The 21,975-nt window shown below is 45.1% G+C and overlaps 1 protein-coding gene across 4 annotated transcripts in view; it reads right to left on the bottom strand.

Annotated features, from left to right (window-relative positions):
* The window catches only part of sbf1 (SET binding factor 1), a 46,622-nt gene that overhangs the window by 10,058 nt on the left and 14,589 nt on the right, over window positions 1-21,975 (bottom strand). For 2 of the 4 annotated variants that reach the window (XM_084038342.1, XM_084038344.1), the window contains exons 2-23: window positions 20,514-20,599; window positions 18,618-18,755; window positions 17,853-17,981; window positions 16,920-17,030; window positions 13,332-13,361; window positions 12,012-12,117; window positions 11,382-11,514; window positions 10,667-10,775; window positions 9,177-9,290; window positions 5,682-5,759; window positions 5,352-5,465; window positions 5,134-5,262; window positions 4,836-4,934; window positions 4,396-4,603; window positions 4,158-4,270; window positions 3,904-4,053; window positions 3,203-3,271; window positions 2,814-2,975; window positions 2,463-2,728; window positions 1,845-2,017; window positions 1,690-1,763; window positions 421-613 (exon numbers count right to left, since the gene is read on the bottom strand). In XM_084038342.1, the coding sequence (XP_083894468.1) occupies window positions 421-613; window positions 1,690-1,763; window positions 1,845-2,017; window positions 2,463-2,728; window positions 2,814-2,975; window positions 3,203-3,271; window positions 3,904-4,053; window positions 4,158-4,270; window positions 4,396-4,603; window positions 4,836-4,934; window positions 5,134-5,262; window positions 5,352-5,465; window positions 5,682-5,759; window positions 9,177-9,290; window positions 10,667-10,775; window positions 11,382-11,514; window positions 12,012-12,117; window positions 13,332-13,361; window positions 16,920-17,030; window positions 17,853-17,981; window positions 18,618-18,755; window positions 20,514-20,599 (2,784 nt within the window). Of the gene's footprint in view, window positions 1-420; window positions 614-1,689; window positions 1,764-1,844; window positions 2,018-2,462; window positions 2,729-2,813; window positions 2,976-3,202; window positions 3,272-3,903; window positions 4,054-4,157; window positions 4,271-4,395; window positions 4,604-4,835; window positions 4,935-5,133; window positions 5,263-5,351; window positions 5,466-5,681; window positions 5,760-9,176; window positions 9,291-10,666; window positions 10,776-11,381; window positions 11,515-12,011; window positions 12,118-13,331; window positions 13,362-16,002; window positions 16,183-16,919; window positions 17,031-17,852; window positions 17,982-18,617; window positions 18,756-20,513; window positions 20,600-21,975 lie in introns of those variants that run through there. The other 2 variants (XM_084038343.1, XM_084038345.1) reach the window with 2 other exon arrangements.

Genomic DNA, 21,975 nt, shown 5'->3' with positions numbered 1-21,975 from the left:
CAGAGAGCAGGGTTTAGAGGACCCACAGACAGAGGGCAGGGTGTAGAGGACCCACAGACAGAGAGCAGGGTTTAGAGGACCCACAGACAGAGAGCAGGGTTTAGAGGACCCACAGACAGAGAGCAGGGTTTAGAGGACCCACAGACAGAGAGCAGGGTTTAGAGGACCCACAGACAGAGAGCAGGGTTTAGAGGACCCACAGACAGAGAGCAGGGTTAAGAGGACCCACAGACAGAGAGCAGGGTTTAATCAGACAGAGAGCAGGGTGTAGAGGACCCACAGACAGAGAGCAGGGTTTAATCAGACAGAGAGCAGGGTTTAGAGGACCCACAGACAGAGGGCAGGGTGTAGAGGACCCACAGACAGAGAGCAGGGTTTAGAGGACCCACAGACAGAGAGCAGGGTGTAGAGGACTCTCACCCAGCGGGTCGTTGGGCGTGCCCTTGAAGATGAGCCGGTAGGTGGTGAGGAAGATGGCGCCCTCGGCGGGGAGCAGAGGTGGACCTCCCATCAGCCCCGTGGCCTCCTCGCGGCCGTCAGGGACCAAGTGGACCCGCATGCCGTCCATGACGAGCTCCTCGCCGGCCAACAGCGTGGGCCTCAGCAGCTTGGGCTGCAAAGAGACAGACAGAGAGGAGGGAGATTAATGAGCACATATCCTAAAATATATATATTTATTATTATTAACAGCTTCCCCGTCAGAAAGGGTGATGTAGTTTTTCATTTTCATGGCCAAACAACCACTTCACTCCTCAAAAGCTCATGCATTCATAAGCATGCTGAGGCTACTGGCTGGATGAACGGTCCAGAGCAAAGAAATGACGTTGAAATGTTTTCAACATGATCTGGGACGCTGGGATCTTGGCCGACACGATGTCACAAAAGATAAATATACAAAAAAGAAATGTATAATATTAATTCGGGTGTGTTTATGCGATTGGACGTTCATTTCATATTTCCTTTCTTGTTTGTTAAATACTGTCGTGTTATGAGCCCGAGGAATCCAAAGCTTGAGGCCTTGAGCTCTTCTGAATACCAACAGTATGAAACATTGTCCTCCTCGCCCTTTTTTACGTCACTTCCTGCCCCCCCCTCCCCCCATTGAGGCCCGGAGAGCTTCCTAAGGAACTCCACCTCCGACAGGAAACGTATTACAAGTTCGGTAACCCGTTTCTGTTACGCAACACTCCTAAAGCCCACACATCCAGCTGCAGGACCACAACAGAACCGGAGCACAGTTTCCTCTCTGGGCATTTAACTCCACGATCCTGCTCACGACAGGCATGCCACACCAGGGACTGCTGACGGGACATTGTGAGGTCAGAGGCGGGGAGGAAAGACATTCCCGGGGAGGGAGGGAGGGAGGGGGAGTCTTTAGAGGAAACAAGCAGCTACGACACCCTTCACACACTGAAGGCACTCGGCTCTGCAGGAGCTCCCCCCCTCAGAGCCTCGCAGACCAAACGGCACGACAAAGGGGGGAGAAGTCACCCAGCATGCACTGCTCTGGCGTGCTGTGAGTCACACAGGTTCTGTCTCCGGCGGCTGGAGGGGGGGGGGGGGGTGGACGTACCTGCTGTGACACTGTGAGTCAGAGCTGTAGGGAATGGCGGAGAGGGGAGTGGGCGAGGCTGGCCGGGGTTCTGGGCGGCCTTTGTCCAGTGGGACGTAAAAATAGGAATTGGTTACCTTTTGGATGGGAGGCAGCCTCTTACTCTCCCTGTGGACGGCGTCCAACGTCTCGATGTGCATCTGAACGATGTCTGCAAAGAGAGAGGAGGGTTGAAGGCGGAGGACGGAGGCTGCAGTCTGGGTGCTCTCTGGTGCAGAGAGGACCAGCGTACCTGGTATCATGGTGTGCAGGGCCTTCAGGTGCTCGTTGGTCACGCCGCTCTCGTTGCACACTTTGTCCACGAAGCGGTTGATGAAGCGCACCACGGAGTTCGCCACGTCGGAGCTCTCGGCGTCCTCGAAGCCGCTCTCCGTGTCGTAGCTCTCCGCCATGCTGCCGGCAATACTGCAAGAGAGGAGACAATTCTAGATGATCAACCACCAGCGTTCGGATTTACAGCAGTCTGTCTGTCAGAGTCACTTCCTCCTCTTCCTCTTCTGAGAGACCACGAGTGGATCCTGAGTCTCTTAGATTTCATTCACAGTGTGTGTGTGTGTGTGTGTGTGTGTGTGTGTGTGTGCGTGTGTGTGTGTGTGTGTGTGTGTGTGTGTGTGTGGACATCAGGAATTAATATCAAGGGGATAATATGAAAAACGAAGCTACAACTGAATAAATAAAAAAATAAGAAAAATAAAATAAAATAAAAAAGAATAATAATAGTAACAATAATAATAACAATACTAATAACATTAAGTCCCTGATGCCGGCCCCTCTGACCCCTTTAAAGTCCCCGATGCCGGTCCCTCTGACCCCTGACGCCGGCCCCTCTGACCCCCCATTAGGCCCCTACCTGTTGGTGACGTAGCTGTTGCTGACGCTCTCCACGTCTCCGAGGCCGGAGCTCCTGAGCAGCCGGTTCTTGCTGGTGTCCAGCGGCAGCAGCAGGTAGCTCATCCTGTTGGCGTAGTGGATGGCCTGGCTGAACACCGTGCTCTCCTCCTTCTGCACGCGCTCCGTCTGCAGCTCCTTGCTGAGCGTCGGCCACAGCCGGCTCTGCTCCGACGCCAGCTCCAGGGCGCTGACCTCCCTCGCGTCGCCCGCCGCGTCCTGCTGCTCCTGAGGAACCAATCAGAAAGGGAGGCTCGTTAGCGATGTATCACCCTACAGTCTCGTTAAGCGAGTGTAAGGTAGGCGTGCTCACAGAGCCGTTGGGCTGCTCCCCCTCCTCCGTCTCCAGGTACAGAGCTCGGATGTGGCTCTGGACGTCGCTGTAGAACATGGCCTCCCAGAACTGCATGGTGGTCCACACCATGTGCTCCTGTACGCAGCTGTAGGCAAACTGAGTGATGCCCGCGCCCATTTTCTGCCAGACAAAAACAGGAAGAGACTTTTTATGAGGGGGGAAAGCCTGTTTAAATTACATTCAGAAGTATTCATGTTCAGACATCCCACCGGCCTCAGAACAGCTCGCACCACTAAGGACCCCCCACTTAATCCATTGTAAAACCACGGCGAGGGAACGGCGGATTCTTGGTGGCTTTCGGGGCTCTTAGCTGTGGTCGGGGCTGAATTTAACGTGAGTGAACTTACTCGGCAGAAGGCTGTGACCAGAGGAAGGAGGGCGGCTGCGATGCCGTGTTCATCTATGTGGGAGCAGTCCTGGAACAGAAAACACAGCGGTGAAGGACTCATCAACATATATCATCTGGGGCTAATTACTGATCAAGTACTTTGGTCATGGGACTTTGATTATGAAACATCGGGCCCAGACATAAGACAGCCTTTACAGATGTTTAGCCTCTTCATTGTCCCACTTTGAAGTCACTACGCATTATTATAATCGCCTGAGTCTCTATGCAGTTGTTTTGTATCTATTTGTCATTTTGAGTCTCTTTGTGGTCATTTTGTGACACTTTTTAGTCATTTAGTGTCTCTTTGAAGCCTTTTTGTTTCTCTTTGAAGCCTTTTTGCTTCTCGTTGTAGTCTTTCTGAGTTTCATTGTAGTCTTTTAGAGTCTCTTGTGATTTTGCCCGTTGATAGTTGCTGTCAGTCACTATTTTGGTCTGTTTGTCGTCTTTCTGTAGTGGTTTTATGTTCCTTCTTGGTCACTTCCTGGTTTGTATGTCTCTCTTTGAGTGATATTATGAAGGTGAAGGCCAGAGGGACACCGACACTTCAGGGACCTGGACCTGAACCTGGTAGGCCTGCTCAAATACTATCCACATTGTTTTCCCGCCAAGCTTCAATTCCCCATGTTTTATTTATGATTTTTCTGGTGTTTGCAGACTCACCTGCAGGGTGCAGTTCATCATGCGGACGATGTAGTCAAACTGCTGGTCGTCCAGCACGGCTCGGTTCTGGAGGACGTGCTGGTTGAGCTCCTGGGTCAAACAGAGCCGGGCGGCGCGGCCCTTCAACGCCCGCAGCACGGCCGGCATCAACTGGACACGGAGACGAAAACAAGCACAGCAGCTGAGTCTCACACACGGGACCACTTCACAAAAACAGTTTAACAAATGATGAACTAAGAGATTTCCTCTCTTACCTTCTTGGCCTCCAGCATCTTGTTGTCGAAGATGTACGTGATGCAGTTCCTGACCACCTCCAGCCTGCGGGCGCTGTTCGCCATCACGCTGCCGTTCCTGTCCACGGTGTCTCCTGTGGAGACGCGACGACACGTCGTTCATCATCACCAAAACTCATTAACCCTCATTGACCGCCCACAGTGAGACGGACCGCCGGAGTGAAGAGTTTTTTTTACAATACAACTATTGAAGTCTCACCCAGCGGGGGTCCGGATGGCACCATGCCCTTGACCTCCGCCTTGACCACAGGAGGCACGTTCTTGAGCTTGGCGGCGGCGTGGTCGATGAAGAGCTGCACCGCCACCTCGTCCAGCACGGGGAACGGCGTCCGGCTCTGTGCGCCGTTCTGACTGTTCTCCGACGGCCGCTGGACTTTGTGCATCGCCACGGCAGGGTACGGGTTCTCCTGGAGAGAAGGACGACGGGACGAAGGGGAAGACGGAGAGAGAAAGGGATGTGATCTCTTCCTTCTTAATACATAAAGATCATGTTTATTGTGTGTAGGGACAAATACAAATCGACTTAAAAACATTAACGTAGAACCAAATAGAAATAAACGGAAGAGTCTCCCAGGAGGAAACTGGTACGACGAACAGGAAAGCAACAGGATATAAAGTAACTTTCATTAGAGAACGTACATTTTTGAAGAGCAGCTCGGCCAGCTCCTTCACGTGGTTCATGACTTTGTGTGGACACGTTTCCTCTTGTCGTATCCGCTCCACGTGATTGGCCACCAGCTGTGGAGACACGACACCTCATATTTCAGCAACTGTACATGAGCCAGGTTGTGTTTAATTACCCCACCAGTCACACACACACACACACACACACACACACACACACACACACACACACACACACACACACACACACACACACACACACACACACACACACACACACACACACACACACACACACACACACACAACTCACGTCATCAAACAGGTCCGTGACTCGGTACGGAGGCCCTCGCTCCGACACGAAGCCTGCAAACGCCATGCCGTCCAACACCTTCATGAGGAAGTCGTCCTCCGTCAGCGACCTCTGACCCAGGAAGGCAGCCTGCAGAAACACACACAGTATGCTAATCTGATGCATTTTAACAAACACACACACACAGCTGATCGGGATGGTAGGTGTTCTTCACAGACCTTGTGGAAGCGGATCACCGGTTCTGGGTGAATGCGGATGATGTGTAAACACCAGCGGTAGCCCTGGAAGAGCCGGGCGAAAAGCCACAGGAAGACCCCCCTGATCTCCTTATCCTGAAACACACACACACACACACACACACACACACACACACACACACACACACACACACATAATGAGGAACTGAACTGGACACAGAGTCTGGGAAACTTCATGAATTCTAGTGAATCAACATACAGAATATACTCAATGAAGTTAGCTAATGTTATCGTTATTTAAAAAACCTGACTATAAAGCCGAGACGTTCTGATTTCTGCGTTTTTTCTCACCTGGATCTTGAGAGCCGAGGGTTGTGTCGACTGTGGGGGAAAGGCTTGATCGGCCACCTCCAGCTCCGGATCCAAAACCTGCAGAAACAAACACGGAGCCACCGTCAGTCTGACTACGACTCACAGCCGTTCTACTGCATCAGTGGGATTATGGGTAACTGAGTCAAGATGTTAAAGAGAGAAATTAAGGGACTTTTCATGTTTCCAGCAGGTATAACCTTTTTAAACCTCAACTTTGGACATCTTGTAAACTAAACAGTTAGTCCATCAATAGAGAAAATAACCAGCAAATACACACAAATCCCACCAAACGACTTGTAGTCTGGCTTACGCATCGTAAAAGACCAAATATGAAATTTATTTAAAAAGTAGTGATTCACTCTAGTTATTTCTAACGTTGGAGACGGTTTAGATGCATGACGAAACATTATGTTTTGGTCAAAAACATGTAGAAAAGTGAAACATGAAACGTATCCAGAACCCTTGTCATCAAACGCCACCATGGCAACAAGCCTTTGTTCTCAAAACACGACACGAGAATTAACTCTGCTGAGTAATAAAAGAGGCCGGCGGCAGCTAAGTCCTGTTTCACGGTGGCTACTCGACGAATCAACGGCGTTGATCCAAACCAGCTTCCAGCCCTTTCGCTGGGAAACGCCGTCAAAAACAACTCAATGAAATCAAACACCACCTGCACAAACCGGCTGATCCGGTTCACCCTCTATGTGAGCCGCTGTCGGGTCACTAGTTTATAAATCTGTGCAAACAACAGACCCGTAACCCAGTGAACTTCTCACAAACAACCACAGCACACAAGAGTCTCCAGGTTAGAAGCCAGAAGGCAACAGGAACAGCTGACTCACACCAACACACGTGGGATGATTCCCCCTCCAGCTCTCACACTGACTATGTATTTTCAGCCTCTTCATCTCGAGCCTGGTTCAGTGTGTCGAGGTTCAACGTCTCACTGGAGGACACTTTGACACACAGCCGACGGTGGGAACAAATGAGCTGCTGTTGGGGATGTAGAGAATATTTGTACTGGGTTTACAGATCCTGAATCAGGGTCTGCTATTAGGCTCACTAGCAAATTAAAAACAGGAATCAAACCACCGTCATCTCTCCAGGAGGTGATGCAATATATTAAAAACAATATTCTGGGACAATATTCTGATTTATTTCCTTCTTCTCATTTCTCCAACCAACCCTAGAGCAGCAGAAGGAAGACCTTCTCTTTTACCAGAAACGCATTAGTCAGAGACAATAATCTAATAAAGTGAATCATCATCTTTTAAACTGCAATCACAACAACAGCAGATAAACCAGACAATCCGGGAAGGGAGGACACGCCAGGAGGAGCTTTCCCCACAACTGACTCAATCAAGAGAGCCGAAAGCAATCCACTTCACAGCTGATCAATAATAAATTAATCATTTTAAGAAGCTGCTTTTACCTTAATGGCTTCACGTGTTACAATATTGAGTTTCTGCAAATTCAGAACTTTAATGCTGATGAAAAGTTTATAGAAGTGGTGTAGTGAAGCCAAACACTGGAGTGGCTTTAAACTGTCATTCTCTCCGCTGTCCACCAGGGGGCGACTCCTCTCTGGTTGTATAGAAGTCTAAGAGAAAATGGTCCTACTTCTCTCTGCTGGCCACCAGGGGGCGACTCCTCTCTGGTTGTATAGAAGTCTATGAGAAAATGGTCCTACTTCTCTCTGCTGGCCACCAGGGGGCGACTCCTCTCTGGTTGTATAGAAGTCTATGAGAAAATGGTCCTACTTCTCTCTGCTGGCCACCAGGGGGCGACTCCTCTCTGGTTGTATAGAAGTCTATGAGAAAATGGTCCTACTTCTCTCTGCTGGCCACCAGGGGGCGACTCCTCTCTGGTTGTATAGAAGTCTATGAGAAAATGGTCCTACTTCTCTCTTGATGTATTATCTCAGTAAACATTGTAAACATGAGTTTATGGTCTCAATCTCTAGTTTCAAGTCTTCTTCAATCCAGCATGATGTTCATTTAGTACATTATGGTCCATTTAGAGTCCACCAGACCAGAAAGCAGGGGATGCTTTAGGGGGCGGGGCTTACCTGCTGATTGACAGGTCGCTACCAAGCTAACTTTAACACCTAGCTCTATAGATCACAAACCAATGTCACCATGACAACGTCCACTTCTTCTACACGATCTAAGGTCTAGACTGAATTATCTCTACTATGGTAGCATGCCTGCAGATTATCCCTCATTATCAGTGTCATAAAATCCAAATTACATCCACCAAGGCAGTAAAATAATGAAACATGCTAAAGTGAAGGGGAGTGAGTTTTTATGGCCGCTGTATAATTCTGTAAACATGGAGTGTCTTCACTACTAGTTTGTGCTAAAATGGAGAATGTACACGCTCGTTTGGACACGTACACACAGTAAACAGCAGCGACTTAGGGAAGCATGAAAGGAATCACATCAATACAAGAATAAGACTCATGTGTTTACACACGTTACACAGATAAAATAAGCATTTCTCAGAATGGGCTTGAACTGGAATACTGGAAGGGGATGTGGCCACAGGAGGCAGTAAAGTGCTTGATATTAACAAGGCAGCACGCGACAGGACATTCTCTACCAAGTGTGTGAGGGGTTATGGTGAGTTGGTGGCGTCAAGCCTCAACTTAATAGACCGAACTGCAACTACAAGTTTCTGTCATATTTGTGAAAAAAACTAAAATGCTTACGATAAAAACAAGTTTTGTGAATGTCTGCGCCTTTCTGATTTAAAAAACGTGCTGGATGTACAAAAATAACCTTAAGAGACAGCATCATTTTATCGATGAAGCTGCTACCACGATCTTTCGTTACGTGTTGTTTTTGGTGCCCTCTGTGGAGAAGAGTGGTAGTGCCTCTGAGCATCAGAGTCCCTTTAGAAAACCATGAAACAGCCAATCTTCACGCCGGTCTCATTCCCTTGAAACTTGATATCGATTTCTGAAAAAACCTGGAGGACGTTGAACATCACAGAACGGCTTCAGAAAGTATCCAAACCCCTTTGACTGTTTGATAGATTTCCCAAATCCAGGTCTGCGTCCATTTATATATATATATTTGCACAAAAAAATGTGTTATTGTGTGTATAATGAAAGGCAACAAATGGCAATTTTATCCATTCAAAAATTAAATCTGCACCACTCTGAATGATGTAGTGCATTGAAGGGGTCCGACTACTTCCTGAAATCGCTGTACGTGTTGTAACGCACGTGACTTATGAATGAAACGGACTTAAGTTAATCACCCAATTTTGTTTTTTTTATACTGTTTTTGTTGCTTTCACGCCAAAACCTCAATTCAATCTGTAATAAGTAATGCAGGAAAACAAATCCCCTCAAAAGCTTCCCGGCACCTCGTCCCACAAAGCACCGCTTCCTGGTAGAAAACCACCCACCCATGTAGATTTCCCATCACCCCCTGGTTGTGTGTGTGTGTGTGTGTGTTCAGCTCTTACCATGGAGAGCACAGTCTGGGTCTGCTGGAGGAGCGGCTCAGGCAGCAGCGAGATGTGGACGCACTCGGGGATGGTCACCGTGCCGCCGTCCAGGTCAGCGATAATCACGTCCAACTGGAAAACACACACACGCACACGCACACGCACACACACACACACACACACACACACACACACACACACACGGTTAAAGTGCAGCCGGGCTTCGATACATGAGCTGATAACGGCGACTGGAGGACGGATAAAGTCGTCTCCGTCATCGGCTGCTCATTACAGGACGCTTCGCAGTCAAACAAGCAAACATGCAAAAACGCAGTCAGCAGGTCGGACGCTAACCTCCGACCTCCCACATTGAGAACACGTCACGTGACCACGGTGCCAAACACAGCGTCTCATTGTGTGACGTGAGACGTCTCAGGGTTCATTACACCTTCATCAAGCTTTAATAAGACAACAGCTAATTGCTCTCTTTGATCTCCACTGTAATGATATATATATATATATATATATATATATATATAATATATATGTTGGTATAATCTATGTTGGCACAGGAGGCGGGTTTCTTAGGAGGCGGATGAAACCAGTGCTTCATGGGTCAGTGAGAGTTTACATGAAACAAGCATTGTCCGAGCAGCCGAGGGTGAAAAGTACACGACAGGGTTCGCTGAGCCTCTGAAGAGACGTTCGGGTCAGAGTTTATTAAACCTGGAACAATACTCCAGATGTTTTCATAGCATTTTGTTCCCTCATGATGCCCGATACCCACAAATTAATTTAACTTTAATTTCGTCTATTTTATATTGCTGTGAAAACATCTTCAAAAGAACTGGATTTACTCAAGTTGAGCCTCTATGGGTTTCATGCCTCTGCACTGTTTAAATGTTTTGTCTCTTCTGTTTCTGTTTTGCATTTTAATTGTGCAAAATAAAAGAAATTAAAAAATTGCAGCCGGTGTTCCGACTTTGTCTGCCTTCCACCCGTTGCATGCTGGGTATTTGCAGCGATGCTCGCTGTGTGTGTGTTGCTGATGGAGTGGACTTGTGTGCGCTGCCAAACATTTTCTGCATCCCTGGTTCTTTTCTGCACGAACCCCGACTTTGTTTTCTCTTTTAGAACGCCAACAACATCCAATAAAACACTAAATAAAGAGAATAAAGAGAAAAGGGGGGGCTGCTCTGCACATTTTCCCAAAAAAGGAACTCTATTTATTTTACTCAGAAGATTCTGTTACTTGAAAAGATTGATTGTAAATACAGCTATTAGTCATTCAAATTAAGTATGTTAAAAGTATCCTTAGCTTGAAAATAAATTGTTTAAAAAAGATATAAATATTGTTGAAATGATACGGAAATGTATGTTGATTGTATTTGATGGACGTGGGAGACGATTCGTCGGGGTTCAGATATTTGTTGGGAGGGAGTTTTAGAAACTGAACCTCTTGGAAATATTAATAATTGACTTATTGTTAGCAGTGAAGAAGAACTCACCAGTTCTTGAGTCTCCGAGCGGAAGAAGGAGTTGACGCCGATGATGAAGGGGGTCGGGGTGCTCAGGACTTCTAGAAGTTTCCCCGGGAGGATGGGAACGTAGGTGAAGCTGAAAAACACAACAGGAAGGAGGTTTAGCTCCTCTGGAACTCATGAAACAGCAACCAGGGTTCCTCCACCTTCTCCAACGTCAAATTCAAGCACTTTTCAAGCACTTCAAGGTGCATTTCCATGCTTTTCCAGCCCCTTCCAGCTGTGGTAAACTCCATATGTGTACCAATCCAATGGTCAGTATTCAGTCTACTTATTATGTCACTTGTTCATCACATTAAATGAGATGTTATTGTCCTCTAAACAACCAACATGATGTTTGGAGACAGCTTTTTACAGAAGGACCACAAATGAAAGGAAAACTAATTCCACTAACAGATCCACAGAAATATAATCACCAACTATTTTCATCATCTGTTCATCATCAAAAGTCATTTTTCATAAAGAAATGTCAGAAAATGCTGTTTTCAGTCCCTCAAATATGGAGATCTTCTTTTCTCTGTTCTATCATAGATGTCATCACATACAACACACATTTCAAGACCTTCATTCTACATCCAAGCACTTTGCAAACCTTGAAAACACCACACTAATATCCAAGTGTTTTCAAGGATTTCCAGTACCCGTACGAACCCTGAGGAACACCCAGGTAGAGGTCTCCCACCTGTATTTGAGCGGGAACATGATGGCCAGCAGGCCCCGGCAGGCGTCCGTGAGTCTCTGGTAGCTGCTGGACAGGAACAGGATCTTGTGCTCCGTCAGGGCGGCGCAGAACAGATACAACACGTTGACGATACCTGAAGGAAGAAGAGTCCGGAAGTTCATCATCACACCTTCTATCGGAGCAAAAATAAGTTCCTCATCCGAACTAACAATCTAAAAAAATGTTTTTACTAAGGGTTTTGATACCTCTGAAAAACAGGCTTTCTATGGAGGTCTAGAAATTCTGTCAGATTATATAATTTTCACTTTTGTAATAATATGCAGCTAAATTAGGGCCACACGGTTTGATAATTAAAAAAAAAGAAACATTTTAAACTGAAAGTTCATGTGTTGGTCTTGAATTTAGAAAACATATTCAAACAAACAAAAAAAGTATTTTTTTCCAGGTTAAATATACTTTAATATTGGCCCTGATTGATCTCCATACAACAGCAGCAGTTTACACAGAGAGAAAATCTGAAATCAATTATTGTAGAAAACTTTATACATTTATCAGAGTGAGTTTGATTCACCAAGTTAACAAACAAACAGTATTAATAAAACAGTGTTTCCATGTTCACAGTTAACGTACCAAGCTGTCTGAAGAGCTGGGCCACGGTGCTGCCGCTGACAGGAAGTGAGTCATCGATGGGGGTCTGGATGACTTGCCGGTCTCCAGCACCTAACGTGATGGTCCTCTATAGATGAAGAGAGAGAGAGGAGAGAAAAGAAGAAGAGCCGTGAAAACCAAAGAAGGTGTTCTCAGAAAACGGTGTGTTTTTAATCAGGAGTCCGGTGAGCAGCGTGAATCAGCGAGGATCCCAGAAGCTTAGCAGCTACATCACAAAGAAGAAAACACAAGCCATTCCAGCTGAGCGGGACGTGAATGGAGGGGGGGGGTCTCCATGACAACGACCTTCACGGCAGAAAGATGACACTTTGGCAGGTGTCATGCGCTGGCGATTTTTCCACCGCGAGCGGAAAGCAGGCTGATCGGAGCGGGTCTGTGTGGAGAATTCATTTTGAGGGCCGTGAAGCTGGTCCAGGGATAAAACAAACATCTTACGTGACCAAATTGACTTTGCAAAGCTAGAATAATCTACTCGGCTGCAGACAGGAAACAGAAAGCCAATAAATATCGGCCTGTGTGCGGTTTGGATAACAGGCGTATCTGAGGGTGGAAATGGGGATGATTTAAATCAATCAAAACAGCAAAGCAGAATAATACAGAACAACTAAGCACTGCACTTTTCTTTGTTGTCTTGTGATTGTATTCAAATTATTTTTAAAGCTTGAAAAAGGGAAAGTATCCGATATTTACCTGATTTCTGGTATTCACTCTCGTTAATTTTCTCTTTGGGGACAAGATATCTGATACTTTAAATAAGTACAGATACAATCATTTTTATTTCAATGCCCTATGGAAGCCCTGAGAGGCAAATAAGTAACAAGAAAAGAAAATGAGATCTATTTTCTAAATCTAATTTACATAGTTTCTCCCGTGTGAATAAATTAGTATAACAGACGGAGGAAAAAAAGGATATTTTTTCTAAATTCCTTAAAAAAGTTTTGCCAGGATAATTGTTTTATAAAAATGAATTAAAGTGGCATGTGGGGGGAAGCATTGTTTCAGGCTTTTGCAGCAGCAGCAATAGCGTCAGCAACCATCACAGCTGTTAGCAACTCAATGCTGTGATTCAACGTCTGATCATCAGGTGGTCATTGATAATAAAAATATTTAAAACTTTACTACGACGTTTGCATCAGATGTGATATGAAACGATCAGCTGTTGGTCACATATTGAGCGCGTAACAAAAAGCTTTATTTGATTGGCTGAGTGGGAAACGGGTGAAGGGGGAAAGCTCGAAGCTGATTGGTTAGCGGTGGGAGAAGGAAGTCAAGCCGGCGTACCAAACTCTCCTCTCTCTCCTCGTGGCCCGGCTACACAACGAGACACCGGCGGGATAAGACACAGGTTAGAAACCACAGGAGTGATGCCCCAAACTTACAGTATTACGGTAATGTGTCGGCGTGGCAACACAAGAAAGCTGCAGCACAGACAGTAACATCGTAAACAAGAAATGTGTAAAAAAAACATATGAATGAGAGACGCGTGCAAAACAAAAGCGAAGCCGTCGTTTAAGCATTCGGCAGCAAAACAAACAGCGGACGAGTCATCGAGTCGTTCTGCTGCCAAATCCAAATAAACAGCACCAACGCTGGAAACGCCGTCATATAGAGCAGTAATGACTGTAATAGAGGGGCATGTGGATTACTTTTTATTAGAGCAGTTCACTGTAGGACACACACTCACAGACACACACACACACACCTATATTTCAATATGAATCACACTTCATACCTATGTCGACATTATCTTTCTTTATCTTTTTTTTATTATCTTTTTCTTCTTTCTTGCTTTAGCAGGGTCCCTCAATTCTGCTTTATCAATCTCTGACAGCATGACTTGTATATTTATCTGATTATTGAGACATTAATTATGCTGGATTTACGACTAATAAACACACACACTTATTCTCCATCTTGTTTACGTTGAAGACAGGAGTGTTTGCTGAATCTGACGCAGTACGACTAAAAAAGTAAAGTTAAAATTAAGAATAGGAAAAGGGTTTTTGTTGCTTGTGATTTAAATTAAAATTCTATGAATTCTCCTCCGCCGGTGTAATAAGTGAATTTCTAAAAGCTGACATGCTTGAGAAGATCCTTCTTTTACTAACACTGCGTGACTGTTCCCATAATAGTCACTCATACCGATACTGGGAACACTGGACTTCCTGCTGTGAAATCAGATAAGCAGAAGAGGTAACGGGGGTTAGACTGAAGATCACGGCTACGTCTTTGTCATGTGACAGAAAGTGTCGATGACCTCCAGCAGAACAACTTGTGCAAACTCTCAGTCCCGTCACACAAATTCATATCGGGGAGATACATTTACACATATTCCTGTAACAGCTCTGTGGCTTGACTTTCTTCCATTCTAAACAGGAGTCATCCCACACTGTGGGGAAATCCACACACACGGAGGTTAAAGGTCAGGGTCGTGTACTGTACAGACTGTGGGGGGATTCATTGTGTTGTTTAAGGTCGCCTGTTGAGAAAGGATGCACACGAACTCGGCCGGCTTTTCCCGAGCCAGGAGGCCGACGACCTGAAGTTCAGCTCACATGCAGGGTGCGGCGTAAACTACTAGCATGACCGATCCTGCTGGTCGACCTGGGCTTTGTCATGCAGTCTTTTAATGTTTCACCAAGCGGCACAGCAGCGATGCAACAGGCACTATTCAGGCTCTTTTTAAAGACAAATATGGAAGGTTTAAACACTAGTGAATGTAAATGGAGCTTAAAAATTCCATTTTTGGTTTAAATCTTTAATCGCTACGACCATCAGTATATGAGCACTTTTCCAATACACGTCGTGATTTTGTTATTTCAGCATCCTCCTTGATCCAATCATAGCAAACCTCTTAAATCAACGTTATCTTGGGTTGATACCGCTGTGGTAAATCAGATTAATGGTTTGAGAGAGACTTTGCTATTAACATGGGCATGAGCCACGTCTTCTGTCTCCGGGCTTCGCAGCAGAACGCGTAGCTGATGGATAACAAAGGCCCGTTGTCGTGGGAAACGTTTGATCAATAGTGTGAATATAATGTGCAACTTGTGTATCACACAGTGTTAACATTCCCAAATATTACAGAACAGACATGAATACATATTGTAATAATAATAATAATAATAATAATGGGGCTTTGCAGAAGATTTGAGGTTTAAAAAGGCGTTTGGTGTTGGTGATGATTTCAGTGTCACGATGCCTGTGTGCGTGTGTGTGTGTGTGTGTGTGTGTGTGTGGATGTGAACAGACACACTCTGTGGTAATGACAGACATTTAGTGATAGAAGAGTGTGTGATTACACTGTCATGGGAATGTGTGCAGAGTAAGTGTGTGTTACTGTTGGTGCTCAGAGAGAAGCGGCATCAAGCTCACTTCCGAGGGCCTGGAGGAGCCGTGTGCACACGTTTAAGGGTGTTTGTGTTTTCAGATGTGTGTGTGTGTGTGTGTGTGTGTGTGTGTGTGTGTGTGTGTCTGCTAGTGTGTTAATGCTGATTAGATCTGATTCTCTCATTCAGACGCGGCGCTGCATGGTAGGAAGCCATCTGTCGTCCCATATGGTCACCCGGCAACGGAGCTACAACCGGCGCAGCAACGGGTTCGTGTGTGTGTTTGTTTTTAAAGAGGGAGCAAAACAACTTGACAATAATCACCGTCCTAAAATGCTCATAAATAGCTACAACAAATCAGGTTCATGACAAATATGAGCAATGAAAACAAAACAAAAAAATCAAATGTTTGAAATGATTCTGCAGAAAACCGTTTGATCACAAAACACACAGAACAAGCAGGTCGGAATAAAAACAGCTGCAGCGCCATCAATCACGCATGACTTTTTTTGCGGGGACACATTCATTAAAAGGGGGAAGAGACCCCGACTTTGTGGTCCACTTTGATTAACAGAACATGGAGCTGGCTGTTGATTGGTGAAGCTTGCAGAACGGGGAGTTACCTGGAGACAGGCCAGCAGCCAATCACAGGCCTGAGGAACCTTGTCTAAACTACAAACTGGGGACTCCTCTGTCTGTAACACAGAGGAACCAGTGTACAGTAGGGTGCAACCAAATGACACACATGGGTTACAACATCTGGAAGCCACATCTGCAGGGTTGCACATAGACACTTCCTACTGCGTGGCCGATACCTGATCCAGCATTTTCAGGCTGAAGCCATTTCTGACACCGGTAACCTTATTTCACATCTCACACCGTCGACACAAACATGTAAAAACAACCAGAGGAGCTATGATGAGTTTATAAAAGCCTACACAAACATTCTTGTCTGGTCTATCTGGCTATGAATGGAGGGGGTTGTGGTTTTTGCTTTGCTGAATCTATGGTCTATATCTGCTAAGCGGCACTAATCATCCACAAAGGAGGCTATGTGTGTTTTTAAAAAAAAAGCTCAGACACTAACGTCTCCCAGTAAGCCCACAACAATGAAAATGAACAGAAATAACATCTACAATAAAGTGTGTTTACTGTATTTAGGACTCGGGGACCTGCTGTAAATCCAGCTCCAAACCACGTGACTCTTAGAGATAGTAATCCACAAATTACTCAATTATGCATGCACAGAAAGAAATGTGCTCATGTCACATGTGTGTATTCATAGTCTCGTTACACGCATACATTCGCACATGAAGGGACTCAGACTCCTCCACGCCGCTCGCCGCCTGGAGAAGCTGCAAAGGCGGCGTGGAGTGTGTGTTTATATAACCCAGCGCAGCCAACAGCACGAGAAATGCAGCTTTAAATCATCACCCAGTGGTCAGCTGTGTACAGGTGTGTGGCTGTGTGTGTGTGTCTGTCTGTGTGTGTGTGTGTGTGTGTGTGTGTGTGGGAAAAGAGACGACTGGTCAGCCGTTACCTGGGAGCCTCCGGCGATGGGGATGATACAGGTGAGGAGATTTCCAACCACCGTTTCCAAGGGAACCGACAGGCCATCGACGTGGACGGTGTAGACCAGACCCAGGCAGTTCTGTTCATCAAGACACAGAGGTCAAAGGTCAACAAAACCATCACTGTCACTGTCATATCCTGGGTTCCTCCAGCTTCTCCAAAGTCAAATTCAAGCATTTCCAGGTGCATTTCCATGCTTTTCCAGCCCCTTCCAGCTGTGGTAAACTCCATATTTGTAACAATCCAATGGTCAGTATTCAGTCTACTTATTCTGTCACTTGTTCATCACATTAAATGAGATGTTATTGTCCTCTAAACAACCAACATGATGTTTGGAGACAGCTTTTTACAGAAGGACCACAAATGAAAGGAAAACTAATTCCACTAACAGATCCACAGAAATATAATCACCAACTATTTTCATCATCTGTTCATCATCAAAAGTCATTTTTCATAAAGAAATGTCAGAAAATGCTGTTTTCAGTCCCTCAAATATGGAGATCTTCTTTTCTCTGTTCTATCATAGATGTCATCACATACAACACATATTTCAAGACCTTTAGTCTAAATCCAAGCACTTTGCAAACCTTGAAAACACCACCACTAAAATGTAATATTGAATATGAATATTGAATATTTACAGTGAAGCAAATGATGGAAATTGACACAAAATCAAAATCTCTCAAACTAAAATCATTGCACGCTTGTGTGTGTGTGTGTGTGTGTGTGTGTGTGTGTGTGTGTGTGTCTGTGTCTGTGTGTGTGTGTGTGTGTGTGTGTGTGTGTGTGTGTGTGTGTGTGTGTGTGTGTGTGTGTGTGTGTGTCTGTGTGTGTGTGTCTGTGTGTGTGTGTGTGTGTGTGTGTGTGTGTGTGTGTGTGTGTGTGTGTGTGCGCGTCGTACCCTGAACACCTCGGTGTAATCCAGTCGGGACACCAGCACCAGACTCTTGGGGGCAAAGACCTGAGCTCGGTGGACGACGGCGAGATCCCCGACCACCTCGTCCACCTCGCTGGTCTCGGCCTTCTGCAGCTGAACACAGAGGAGCACAGACACAACGTCAGTGTGCAAACCTAACATTCTTTCCATGCTACTTGAACCTGCTGGTATCTCGTTTACATTTTGTGAAGAAGTGAATATTTGTATTGCGTCACAGATAAGACAAACAACCAAATAATCTGAAATATGGTGATCATAAATCAAAAGGTCTCCCTGCATAAATAAAGGATGAATCAAATTTAAAACACAGGCGGAAATTAGCAAAATTGCTATAACCTGGCTCAATACATGTTTTCTTGTTTTACGAGATGAATGTTTTTTTGTGCATTGTCCCTGTTTTAAATAAATAAACTCCTATCCTAAAAGAAATGTATTTGTTTCCTGTATTTTTATAAAATAAGGCTCTATTTTTCACTTTATCCCATCCCCAACCATGACTATATCCAAATCCACACAACTGAAAATGAAGAAAACCTGAAACCATTGCAGTCTATGAAGCGCTGTGATTGGAGGGGCGGGACTTAGTGAAGGGTGAAATGGACAGTGTTCATAAGTGGGAAAACATCTGTATTAAACGAGTCTGCACACAAACAGCATCCCGATACGACAGCTTCTATAAAACACACATTCTCTGACCTAAACCCACACATTAACCTCCCGCTGGCTCACCTGAGTGTTGTCCAAGCCCTCCCAGAAGGTGAAGCAGGCGCAGTAGTGCCGCTCCGAGTTGATGTCAGTCAAAACCGCTACGAAGAAGGAGGTCGGCTGCCGCTCAGAAACCAGCTGCCAACCGCTGGGCTGACAGAACTGGAGGGGAGGAAGAGGAGGAAGAGGATGTTAGACAGGTGATGGCAGCATTCGGAGGGGAAACCGGGACACGTTTGAAATCAGATAGCGATGGAAATAACAGAAAGATTAGTGTTCATAACAACCGGGGTGACATATCAGATCGGAGATAGATAACGTGTTGTTACGGCGCCTCGGGGCTCGGCTATCAGCAACAAAACAGCTTCTCAAGTCTCTCTGTCGACTGGAATAACATCGTTGGATCACAATGTAGTTTGAAGAAGTTAAAGAAAGTCATATTTACCTGCACAATAACGCAAACAAAAGAAGAAAATGGAGCAATCGATACTGTCGTTCATGACTGAGGTGAGCAAACAACAGAGCGTCAATATTAGCTGTTTTTTTCTTTGTTAAGATATTAAATTCATCATGTTACGCTCATTATTCATTAAGCTGCCTCACTGACATGCTTTTTACCAAAACCATTTATGAAGCAACTTGTTTCGTTGAGGATTTACATTTTTATGTAACTTTTAACTCCCCTGCATTAATTAGCTTCTAGTTATCCAACTTTGAAGATTCAGATTTTCGGGTCATAAAATATGATGCAGTATTAGGTATAATATATAGTTTAATTAAAGTAGTGAAATATGAGCTCCACCTTATTAAAAGTGACAAACACATCAATGCACTGATAATTATGAGTCAATGTTATGGGCCAAGCCGTCAATATATTATTTTAAATGAGCGTAATGAGCGTACTTTGAGGTTTTAGGATGTCTGTCATCGTAATTTATGATGCTATAGCTCATATGATTTGTGGTCGTATAAAGGAAGGTATGCAGCTGCTATACAACCACGTTAATGCAGGTGCAGGCAAGACGGTAAAATGTTTTTATGGGGGTTTTTTCCACTGAGGTTTAAATGTAAGTAAATGCCAACAAATATGGATTAAAGTGGTAGATTAAATTAGATAAAATCACGACATGCTACAGAAGTCTACTGTTCCACATAAAAGCCATAGTTATAAATGTTTCACCTCATTATCATCTGCCAACAAACACATCGACTTCCGTGGCCTTCTACGGCGTTTACTCTTTGTTATTGTTTTAGAGCTTGCGGAAGTCAGTTCGGGACCGTGACCGAAATAATGTGACCAGCCAAATAAATAAATCAAGATTTGAGCCATGAAATCAGAATGAAGCACTAAAGCTTGCTGCGTGAATGTAGCTTTGGAAGAAAAGGCATTTAAACACGGTTCATCCTCAGGGGACCATGCCTTTCCATGACAAATATTATGCAATCTGGCTCGTATTTGTTAAAGTTAAATTATGTTGGCACGGAGGAACCAAAAACAGTGACACTGCAATCCTCAGATAACCCCCGGCTGGTTGTTGTTTCTTATCAGGCCATCGGGGTAGAAGTGGTCCATGACAGTTCTCAAGTTCAACTGTTTCCTCACTTGTTAGTGGATGAAAAAATGTGTTTTCTTTTTTATCTATAAATACCAAGAGCCTGGAGGGAACATGCGTCCAAAAAAAACACAGAAGCAGTTTCATTGTATGCATGGAAGAGATAGGACTATGCTGACACTTAGCGAAACCACACCCAGGTGGGTTGAATGCATGAAATCTATAAAAACCTGTAATTCCTGCAGTGCCTTGCACCGGCCACGGAGCTGCTCCGGGGGGGAATTGAACCCTGAACCCCGACAGAGTACACGTGCCTTGTCCTGCCCCACCGAGTTACCCCGAAGCTCGTCTGTAAGTGTTGACTCACCAGCTCTATGCCTTGTGGGAACGGGCTGTCCTCCCAGTCTTTCTCAGGAAACCGCTGGAGAATGCAACCTTGACCTTCACCCTCCACTGCAACGAAACACAGAGACAAACACAGAGGTCAGCCGTGTTATTTACATGCTTTTGTTGTCTGTTTGGTTCTTGGAATAAGCTCCTTTGGGTTATTTTCTTTCACCATTTGTATGTTTGCATATACATCAACGTATTGCCACACGTTCCACAGTGATGGATCGTGGAGGGGAAAACAACGAGCCTCCATCAAAGGCTCGTTGTTTCACCACAACTATGACTTTTTATATTTGTATTTGTTCTGAACAAGTAAAGAAATAAAATAGGAATAAAAAACAACAAAAATCAAATTCCTTACAGCTCGATAACCCTTCAAACCCTTCTTCCATATTTAATAATTAATGAATGACTTGTGCCTCGTTTCATTACAGTATGACATTGGTAGATGTGATGATGTCACTGAAGATGTTGGAGGAAGTCTGAGAAACCGTTCCATGTCTGCCCGTTAAACAGTAGTGTGATGTGTTAAAATTGCTTATCTGCCGCTGGTTAATGAGGCCATTTCCAGGGGCCCGGCTCATCACCGGGGCACAATGACACGACAAAGGGGCCACTTATGTAACCACCACAAGCCCGTCTTTCAGCTTCATTCCAGCCGAAGCCCTGCATGCCGCTTAATGGCAGCATTCATCCGCACAGAGAATACACTTATCCTCCCCATACAAAAAAACAGCACAAAACAAAATATTACCCCGCTCCGAATAAAAGGGAGAAGGTTTTTTTTTTTTTTTTCACCAGCATTCGGGGACAAAACCTGGAGAGTTTAGTGCTGCCTCGGAGAAAATAACAGAGTGGGGCCTTTACCGAGGGAACTAAAACAGAAACGCAGACACACACACAGAGACAATTACACAAACAGAAAGCAGGCCAGCTCCCAAAACACACAGCGGACTGCTAAAGTCATCCGCTCTCCCTCCGGAGCCGGGATATGTGGACGGTGGTGGGATCGAGCCATCGAAGACGAGAGGTCTCCTTTTTGTTGTGGGAAGACGGGGCTTCGTTTCTGAGCCTTTAGCTCTGACGTGCATCAGCAAAAAGTAAAGAAGAAGCTGGAGAGGGAAAGCTGGTAGATCGGTACTCAATGCCTTTTAAAGATATTGACCATCAGTCAAACGACACATGCAAGCAATCGTTTGGTGTTTACTGGATGCACAGTGTGTCTAATCAAATCAGATCATCAGCGGTGCCATATGTCTAATTTAACTAAATGTCTACATAAACATAATAAACTATATTTAGACCAGAGTGTTTAATAATCATTAGGGATCTTTACCAATCATTAAATGTGCCAAAAGGTGAAAAACACAAACTTCCTTAAAGCATCCGTTTAATTCACAACATGACCTGAACACAAAAGGTGCAGGAAGACTACAGCG

Source organism: Eutrigla gurnardus (assembly GCF_963514095.1).
Source record: "Eutrigla gurnardus genome assembly, chromosome: 21".
Taxonomy (NCBI): domain Eukaryota; kingdom Metazoa; phylum Chordata; class Actinopteri; order Perciformes; family Triglidae; genus Eutrigla; species Eutrigla gurnardus.
This window is presented reverse-complemented; position numbering and strand designations above follow the sequence as displayed.